At 55.5% G+C, this 9,738-nt stretch overlaps 1 protein-coding gene across 2 annotated transcripts; it reads left to right on the top strand.

The window, feature by feature from the left end:
* Positions 1–2,144: 2,144 nt before the first annotated feature.
* Positions 2,145–6,143, top strand: LOC117870232 (nuclear factor 1 X-type). 2 transcript variants are annotated; one of them, XM_034757325.1, is made up of 2 exons: positions 2,145–2,172; positions 5,583–6,143. In XM_034757325.1, the coding sequence occupies exons 1-2, from the start codon at positions 2,149–2,151 to the stop codon at positions 6,141–6,143; spliced, it is 585 nt and encodes a 194-aa protein (XP_034613216.1). In that variant the 5' UTR covers positions 2,145–2,148. The 2 variants fall into 2 exon arrangements, with proteins under 2 accessions (XP_034613216.1, XP_034613215.1); XM_034757324.1 differs by lacking the exon at positions 2,145–2,172 and adding an exon at positions 2,552–2,687.
* Positions 6,144–9,738: the final 3,595 nt, after the last annotated feature.

The following is a 9,738-nucleotide window of genomic DNA, read 5'->3' as shown; positions in this document are numbered from 1 at the left end:
TCTATGGCAACGCCGAGAAAGCTTGACATGCCGCTGCTGAAAAAGAGAGAGACCCAAAATGAAAAGAGTGTGTGTGTCGGGGGGGGGGGGGGAGAGGAGATAAGATCAGGAGTCAGAAAGTTTGACTTGGAGTTATTAAAACTCATAAACTGTCTCCCAGGCCTTGGAGAACCCCCCGCAGCCCCCCCTCCCCCCGGGAAGAAGCAGGAATCGGGAGTTTGCTGGCTGTAACCCGGTTGGGAGGGGGTGGGGGGGGTTAAAAATGACCCAGTCTTTGGGGGGGTGAATTGAAAAAACTCCTATTTCGTAAAAAGCTTCCAAGTTCCGCAGGCGTGGGTCGCGCGGGATGAGCTTAGCTGGGGGCGGCAGAGAAAGAAATGCAACGCCCCCTTCCCCGACTGTGTCTGCATGTTGGGGGACCAGGGCGCACCCCCCCGCTGGGTGGGACGTCCAGCCAGTTGGGCCCAGTCCCACAGCCAGCTCTGGGCGTGCAATCGGGTTCTTTTCCCTGGCTGGCTCTTGGCCTTCCTTTTCCCCTCATCCTTTCTTCCCACTTTCCTCTCTGCCTCCTTTCCAGGCCTTCTCTTCCCCGTGAAATCCCTCTGCTGAGCCGTGCCTCTTTTCTAGTCTCTTCTGCTCTACTTCTTTCTTCCTCGGAGAGAAGCATTTCTAATAAGCTGCCCTCTTTGCGGCTGTCGCTACCAGCTGCGGGTGCCAGGGCACAGAACCCAGAAAGACCGAACCTCCAGCCCGCCGCACCGGTCGCTCGAGACCGCTGCCTGGCATTGGTGTATTGACCCCCCCAACCCAGGGGGGTGCCTCATCCACGCCCAATGGAAAGATAGCCTCCCCTTGGGCGCAGCTCTGCATGGCAGGGCCCCCGCTCAGCCGTAGTCCATGTGTTGGCAGAGCTGTTTGGGGAGTTGCCCCATAGATGGCGGTGGGGGTTGTGCTTAGATTGGGGACCCTCAGTGGGTTGGCACGCAGACCAGTACCTCTGCCCTCTTTCCTCTGCCACCCTTCCTTGAGAGACTCCAGTAACGGTGCTGCCGTGTTTCAGGTTGTTACTGCCGTCCACGGGGGTATTTTACCCACCCCTATTCAACACCGGAGCACTGCAGGGCCCGGCAGGATGGGGGGAGGTACGGCAGCCATCGCCATGGAGGAGAAAGCACCCGACAGCCCAGCGGTGGTGGCGTGTGCCTGTGGAACGACGGGAGGCTCTGCGCCGAGCAGGCCTGTTCCCGTGGCACGGCGAATTGGGGCTGTCACGTACCCGAGTCTCTGTATTTTATTTTTTTTAACTCACAAGGGTGGCCCCAGGCCAGCCCCACAGATGCCAAGCGATGCCCGCCCAGGCCCATTCCCGAGGGGCGCTCTGAGCGGGAGTCAAGCCCAGTAGAGCGGGCGGCTGGCTGGAGGCGAGCGAGCGCCCTTAGAAAAAGACTCTTCATTTCTCGTTGTCTCTCTCCAGCTTTGCTCTGGGTTTTCTGTTCCTTTTCTCCTCCTCCCCTGCCACTTTCTCGTCTTCTCTCCATTGGTTTCTGTTCCATTTTCTTTTTCAGGCCTTGGGTTTCTCCTTCTCTCTGTCCCCCCCCACCCCCGACTTTTTATTTCCATTTTTCTTCTTTGGCCCCTGCTTTCTTTTTTCCTCCCCCTGGCTGTTTAGTTTCCATCTGATATTCCCCCACAAAGCCCGGTCGGCTGCCAGCACCTCCTTTCTCCCGTTTGCTGGGTGCTTTTACACTCAGACTGGGCGTTAATTACACATTGACTCTGTGTGTGTGTGTTTTAGATTTAAACGCTTGTTGTATTTTCCTGATGGAAACCATCCCCGAGCAGGGGAAGGATCCCCCCTCAGAGCAGCTAGGAACCAGTAAATCCCCTGCCGTAAGCGAGAGCCCTGGAGTAGGGTCTAAACCCTGGTGACTTGAACTCGGAATAGTTTCTTCTTGGAGAAAATAGTTCGTTCTTTTTTTTCTTCTTCTTCTTCCTCTTTCGCTTTCACTTTTTTCTTCTCTCTTTTTTCTCTCTTTCTTCGCTCTCCTCTTTCTTTGTAATTTCCACACTCTCCCCCCCTCTCTGGACTCAGCTTTCGTGCCTCCATGGCACCAGTCCACCGCCCCCCCCCCCCGCCCCATCTCTCCAATGGAGGAGAGCAGGCAGGAACAGGTATTTTGTAACACCACCTTTGGCTCCCCCGACAAAGCAGGAGGGTGGGAAGGGGACAAGACACCTTTGTCTGGCTCCCCGCGGGGCGTGCCGCCCAGGTCAGGACTTGGCCACAGGTGTAAGTGCAGGGAGGCCTGAATTTCTCCCCTAGCAAACTGCGTAATTTGGCTTTCCTGTGCGTTGTGTACAAGGAAAGGATTGGAGCCTAGGGATTGCCGTACCCTGCTGTACTGGGCTGCGGCTAGGTTTGGGATTGGGGGCGGGGGGGGAGACGGGGAAATGACAGCCGTCGCCCCCCACCTCGGCCCTCCCCCACAATCCCTGCTCTCACTTCCTTGGCAGCCTGCTTGGGAGCTGGAAAGCTGGCAGCAGGGCCTGGGCCTGCCTGCGGGCGTCGGGGATAGAGCCGCGGCGGGTTAGCCAGTGTGCCGGGCCCGCTCTACCTGTCACCGGAGCCCTGCCAGGCCGGCGGGCGCGGGGTAGGGATGCTGCGGTACTACGGCGACAGCGGCCGTGTAAGTGCTGGATGGATAGATGGGGGGGGGGGGGGCATGGGGAGGTTGGGACCGAGCCCCCCACTTTGGATAAAAGAGCTGCTATTTCAGCGAGCGTCGCCTCTGCTCTGCGCCCCCTCGAACGCCTGGATTTACAGCCGGGTGCTGCCTGGGGGCGCAGCCAGAAAAGCCCGAAAATCGGGGCCATTTTTTCTCTCTCCCCCCCATTTGTTTCTTTTAATTTTCTCTCCTCTCTCTCCCCCCCCCCCTTTCGGGTGTATTCTTCTCTCCTCCACTTTCTCAATCTTCCTGTTTCTTTTCTCTTTTCAACCCCCTCCTTTGGCTGTTTCTTTCCCTTCCCTTCCCTCCCCCTTCTTTTCTCCCATTCCTCCTCTCTCATCCCTTTTTCCTCGTCTTTCCCGGGTGCCCCTTCTCCCCTCACCTTCTCCTGCTTTCACGGGCGGCTTTGCCATTCGATGCAGCTGAGCGTGCAGCACAGACAATAAATAGTCCTGCCTCGAAAAGAGGCGACGTCGGGAGAGATCGTCTTTAAAAGAGACTAGCTTGGCATTGGAGGGGACTTTAAAAATATCGGAACTTTGCACACACACACACACCCCCGTCTCCCTCAAAAATAAGATTTGGGGTTTTTTGCTTCATAGGATTTTTAAAAAAAGTAAATCGGACCCTTTAGGGAACTGGTCTGTGTGCTAATATTGGCAAGTCACTTTGCCACCCATGATAGTGTCTTTAAACGCTGGGGTTGGGGGTAAGGAGTTAAGTCAGTCGGCATCTGAATTTTTTTTGTTTGGAAAAAGTAATCGTCCAGCTTGGCAGGGGAGAGGGTCCGATCGGGTGGCCGCAGAAAGCCCTCAGCGGCTGTCGGATTGGGCCCTCGGTTAGGATGCAAAAAATCTTTAACGGGATGGTGTTTTTATGTGCGGTTGGGGATGGGCGGGTTTGAAATTGACGATTCCGCTGCTTAGAAAAAAGTATCCGTGGCTTTAATCCGAACCTTGTGTGTGTGGTGGGGAGGGGGGAGGGCGATTTGGAACGAAATCTTCTTCTGTCCTTTTTTATAAATAGACGGCGAGAGAGAATGCGGGAACGAGAGACACGGAAAGAGAGAACAGCTGTTTTTTCCAAGGCCTTGTGGGACTGCCTTTTTTTTTTTTTTTGGTTGTTGGGGGGGGGGGGGGGGGGGGCGGTGAAGAACGGAGTTTTTTATTTATTTAGCAATATTCTGCCAGGCTTCCGCACGCCAAATATCCACCGCCCGAGAAAAAAAAACGAATCGCGGCTGGACTTTGCTTATTCATTAGATATAAACTTGTCGATTTGGCAAATTGTTTTCAGTCTCTTAACTGCACAGTCTCTCTGTGCCACCGGCCCCCCCACTCCAATACAACCCTCCCCAGTTTCTGCTCCACCAATCCCCCCACCCCCCGCCTCCCTTTCGCTTTGATGCAGCCATTGGCTGGTCTGGAAATGTGTCTCCTTGCCAAATACGCGGATCCTTCCTCTCTCTTTCGCTCTTTCTGTTTTTTTCCCCCCTCTTCTGCTGGCGTTGGCACGGGCAAATGGTTGGGGACCGAGCATGAAAGGAGCGAGCGAGAGAGTTTAGGAGGAAAAAGGGAAAAAAGGGGGGGGGAAGGGAGGAAAACAACAACAAAACCCCCCAAAACCAAAACAAAACCCAGCCCAAAAGCCTGAGCACTTTGGGTTTTGCCAGCGGCTGAGCGCAGTCGATTCCAGCACGGCGTCCGTCCCTTTCCCTAGGCCAGCGTTCGCCCTCCGCCCGGGCGGAGGGACCGACGGCTAACTTGGCCTCTTTGCGCCTTTGCCAGCGCCGAAAAGCCCTCTTCCCCCCCACCCCCCCCCGCCTGCCGCTCCTCTCCCTCTCCCTCTCCCTGGTTTTTTCTTCCTTCCTTCCTCTGTTTGTTTGTTTCATTTTTTTTTCTATAGGGGCCGTTCTGTGAATTTCTGATTTATTTATTTTGGACCTGCCGCGGGGGAGGGGGGGTTCCTCCGGTAGATTATTGGGGTGCTAGATCCATCGCGCAACTGTGTCCCACACCTCCATTGTCAGCCTCCTTCCTTCCTGTATTTCTGTCCCTCCTGCCCCCCCATTTTTTAAAATTCTACATTCCCTCCGCCATTGAGAACTCAACCAACCAAGCCCCCCATTCTCCCCTCCCTTCCTCCTCCCTTTAAAATTTCTACCTTCCCTCCTCCTTGTCCCCTCCTCCCCTTCCATCTCACAGCCCCCACCTCCTTTTCCCTCCCCCCCTCATCCCGCAACTCTTGAGTCCAGAATTTCCGAATCGGGTGCTGAGTTCTGCCGGAATGAGATCGAGCAATGGTAATGATTTTGCTTTTTGTCAGATTTTGTTTGAGGGGAAGCAGTTTTAGGAAGAGCAGATCTTCCAAATAACACCCCCCCACACACCTGCTGGCAAAGAGGTTAACCCGAGAATTGAGGTATGGGGGGGGGGGCAGACAAGGATGGGGCCGGAGGCCAATTTTGTCTTTAACCCCAGTCTTGCCAAGGCAAACTTTATCGTGGTTATTAGTGAAAAAGTAGCGAAACCTCGAGTTTCTAGTGCTGATGGTGAATTTTCTTTGGCCTTTGTGAAATTTATTTTGCAGCTGGGGAGGGGAAGGCAGAAGATGGAAAAGATTTAAAAAATGAACACCCACCACTGTCCCAACTGAGGTGGATTCTCTTCCGGGCTGGTCTTGTGTTGTGTGGCGCTGAACTCGGTTCTCCGTGCCGGCTCTGTTCTCGGGATCGGCCATGCGACTGGTCGGGAAGGTTGTGGTTTTTAAAAAAAATTGCATTCCTGTTTTCTCGTTCTAACCTTCCCCCCCCTTTTGTCTCGTTCCCTCTTTTCACCCTCTTCCACCTCCCCCCAGGATGAATTCCACCCTTTCATCGAAGCTCTCCTCCCTCATGTGCGTGCCTTCTCCTACACATGGTTCAACCTGCAAGCTCGGAAGCGAAAGTACTTCAAGAAGCACGAGAAGCGGATGTCCAAGGACGAGGAGCGCGCCGTGAAGGACGAGCTGTTGGGGGAAAAACCGGAGATCAAGCAGAAATGGGCATCGCGGTTACTGGCCAAACTCCGCAAAGACATCCGTCCCGAGTTCCGGGAGGATTTTGTCCTGACCATCACCGGTAAGAAAGCCCCCTGCTGCGTCCTCTCCAACCCGGACCAGAAGGGCAAAATCCGCAGGATTGACTGCCTGAGGCAGGCCGACAAGGTTTGGAGACTGGATCTTGTAATGGTCATCTTATTCAAAGGGATCCCGCTCGAAAGTACTGACGGGGAGCGGTTGTACAAATCGCCACAGTGCTCCAACCCCGGCCTCTGCGTCCAGCCGCACCACATTGGAGTCACAATTAAAGAACTGGATCTCTACTTGGCGTATTTTGTTCACACTCCTGGTAAGTCCAATGGCCCCCCACCCCCTTAACAGCCGTCCCCCATCACTGCTGCTTGTTCTGAGCTTGAATTGTTCAAGGGGTCGAGCTGTTTCTCTCTCTTTTTCTTTTTAAATTCCCTCCTTGAACCTTTGTCTCCGTAATTAACAAATTGGCCTCTGTTGTTTATCGTGCAAATGTACCCTCGGCATCAGCACCCTCAAGAGACTGGGCAATCTGGGGTGGTTGGTAGCTTGCCCTCGTCTTCATACGCACGATCCGTGGTGAAAAGCCCCCTGTTTTGCACGGGGGGGTGCTTGTGCACACGCGCCTGTGAAATGCCCACAACTGTGCAAACGGCAACTTAAGAAAAAAAAAAAAAACGGGAAGAGAAAGGACTCAGGATGTGGGAGGGAAAGCAACGCGATTTCATTCAGAGGGGATTTTTCCTTTCCCTTTCGCTTTGATGGTCACCGAGAACCCGTCTGGATTTTGTTGGTTTCTTTTGTCGGCTGGGTTTTGGGGGTTTGCGCCGATGGCATGTGAACCGCAGAACATACAACTCGGCAGCGCTGGGCACTTTTTCACTGTGTGGCGGTGGAAATAATCCTGCAATTTCAGTGGGCACTGTCCCAGGCAGGAAGCCGGTTCTCTCTCTCTCTCTCTCTCGGAGGGTTAGTTACTCGGTTCTTTTCAAACGCTCTTGTCATTTGTTCCTACCCCAGACACTTGTACGTCTTTCAGATTTTCCCCTCTGTCTCCGTTTTATTATATTATTTTGTTTTGAAAGTGGGTGTTTCTTTGGGGGCGGGATGGTTTGTTTTTCAGTTCCTCCTTTTGCGATTTTTTTTGTTTTGTTTTGTTTTCTTTCCAATTAAAACAGAAGTGCCTGGTTCATTTTTAGCCTTTGCCCAGATATGCCCAATTTGCTGCAGACTTTGAAATCCAAACTGGTTGGTGGAGTGTGCTTCTGTGTTTACATTTTGCTCAACTAACTTGTAATGAAGAGGTCGACCAGAATTTCCTCCTCCTCTTTCTCTTACTTTTCCCCTTCTGTCTTCTATTGGCTTTCTCTCCTATTTCTCTCTCTCTTTCCTTCTGAGACTTTCCCTCTTTCTATTTTTCTTTCTCTTCTGTTTTTCTCTGTCTTTCTTTCTCTGACCTTTCCTCTCTTTCCTCTTGTCTCTCTCTGTCTTTTCCTCCTCTCTTTCCTTGTCTTCTTTCCTTGGGTCTCAGCATCCAAACTTCCCCAGCTCTCTCTCGCTGTCTCGTCTTTAGAGAGCAGAAAGGGACACCGGCAGACCTGAGCAGGATCCAGTCTTTAGCCCTGCTGGTTCTTAGCAAATTTGCAAGCTCCTGTCTCCCGAGTGGTTTGTATTTATATCCCCCGTGATCTGATCTTGCCAGGAGGCCGTTTCCCCCTGGTTTGGGTGCGTGCGCCAGGACAGCGTCTGTGTGCTCGGGGTTGGTAGGACCGCAAGCTTGCTGACACGCCACTCAGGGCATGGAGACGGCAGGCTGCCAGCCGCCCCTGCACACGGCTTGGGTGGGTTTAAAAAAAGAACAAACCCGCAAAATGAAATGAAACAGGGAAAGGTCAGGCTTGTAGATCCGCACACGCAACCGCCCCGCACACGTGTGTGCATGCACACTAATGCTCAACACACGCATGCACGCACAGAGCATTGACATACAAACAGACGCTCACGCGCAGAACCCCAGCGGGCACAGGGAACCAACGCACACAGAACCCAGTGCACACGGAACCCAGCGCACACGGAACCCCAACACACATGCATACAGAACCCAGCGCATATGGAATCCCAATAAACGCGCACACGGAACCTCAAAACACACGCACACGGAACCCAGCACACACGGAACCCAATACACACGGAGCCCAGCGCACATGGAACTCAGCGCACACAGAACCCCAATTCACACGGAACCCAGTGCACACGGAACCCCGACACACATGCACACGGAACCCAGCCCAAACAGAACCCCAATAAATGCACACACGGAAGCCCAATACACACGCACACGGAACCCAGCGCACACGGAACCCAATACACACGGAACCCAGCGCACACAGGACCCCAATACACACGCACACGGAACCCAGAGCACACAGAACCCCAATACATGCGCACACGGAACCCAGTGCACACAGGATCCCAACACGTGAACATGTGTGCACACATACAGGACCCCAATTCCCCAGACTCATGCATTCCCCCCTCCAGTACTGCCACACACCCTCATCTCCCCAGCACCCACGGCTTCCCCCTCAGTGATGTCTGGGTATTGCCCGCTCAGCCCCGGCACTCCCTTCCCAGCGCCCACGGGTGCAGACCTGGCAAACAAAACCTGCTGAGCGACATGGTGGAGGCTGGGCTCATTTAGCGCCTACCTGCTGTGGGGCACCGGGTGTGTTGGGCGTGGGGGGAGCTGGCAGTGCCAACCCCATGAGCCCTAACCCCGGGGGATCAGGCCTGTGTCCCTCCATCCCTCGTTTCACAGCCCAGGGAGCAGGCTTTGTGTTTGCCCCTCCCCACCCGGCCCGCAGGGGCTGCAAGGCCAGGAGTTGGGCTGACCCGCCTGTGGCGTGTGGGAACTGTGGGGCTGGTCTCTCTGCGGGGGGCAGAAGGGGGTTGGGGGCACTAGTGCCTCTCTTCTACCGCCTGGGGGAGGAGCCCATTAGCCTAGCAGGCCAGGATCTCCGGGATGCGGATTGTCTTGAGTTGCCCCCCTCTGGCCCCCTGCCCACGGGACGCCAGCCCCGGGAACCTGGGGAAGGGATTTCCCCACAGCGAGGCTCAGGTTGAAGCGGGGCCCCGTCCCCTCGGGCTACTGGCCCCCCGGTGCGCTCCCTCCACCCCCTGTGCCTCTGGACTAGGCATTACCCGCCCCCCTGAGGCAAAGCCCCGGCCTCTGTAACACGCACGGGATCTGGCTGCCGGCGCCCCGTGCTGCGCCGCGGGGGACGAGAGCGGATGGTGCCTCGTGCCCGAGCATCTTGGCAGCTGTTAAAATGCCGTCGTGAATGGCGGGGGCTCCCGGTAGAGCGCGTGACGTCCAGCCCCCGCCGGCCTGGTTCACCCGCTGCGCCGACGCTGAGTAGGGACAGCAGCGCCAGCGGGTGCAGCTGGGGGCCTCTGCCCCTGGGGGGGCGCAGCCATCCGGGTGGGACAGGGGCCCCTGAGCGTTTCTGAGGTAAATTGACCCTACACCTTCCCCCCCCACACACCAGGTTTCATGGTCAGTGGCAGAAGACAGGATCTACCCTGTCACAGCCCTCTCTCTCTATCCTCAATCGCCCCACTCTCTGTAGATCCCAATTCACACCCCTCTCTAGCTTCCCCATTCACACCCCCAGCCCCTCCTGAGTTCACACCTCTCCTCTCATTCTAGCTCTGTCTGTCTCTGTTCACACCTGCCTCTCTCTCCAGTCACACTCCCTCTAGGCTCAAATCACACCCCTCTCCAGCCCTGTCCTCCATTCACACCCCTCTTGCTCTGTCTGTCTCTGTTCACACCTGCCTCTCTCTCCATTCACACCCCTCTTTTTAGCTCTGTCCACACCCCCCCCCCCCCCCCCCCCCCCCCCCCCCCCCCCCCCCCCCCCCCCCCCCCCCCCCGCACCGC

This window comes from Trachemys scripta, unplaced genomic scaffold, assembly GCF_013100865.1.
Source record: "Trachemys scripta elegans isolate TJP31775 unplaced genomic scaffold, CAS_Tse_1.0 scaffold_102, whole genome shotgun sequence".
Classification (NCBI taxonomy): Eukaryota; Metazoa; Chordata; order Testudines; family Emydidae; genus Trachemys; species Trachemys scripta.
Note: the sequence above shows the minus strand (reverse complement) of the source record. Positions and strands in the feature narration are given on the sequence as shown.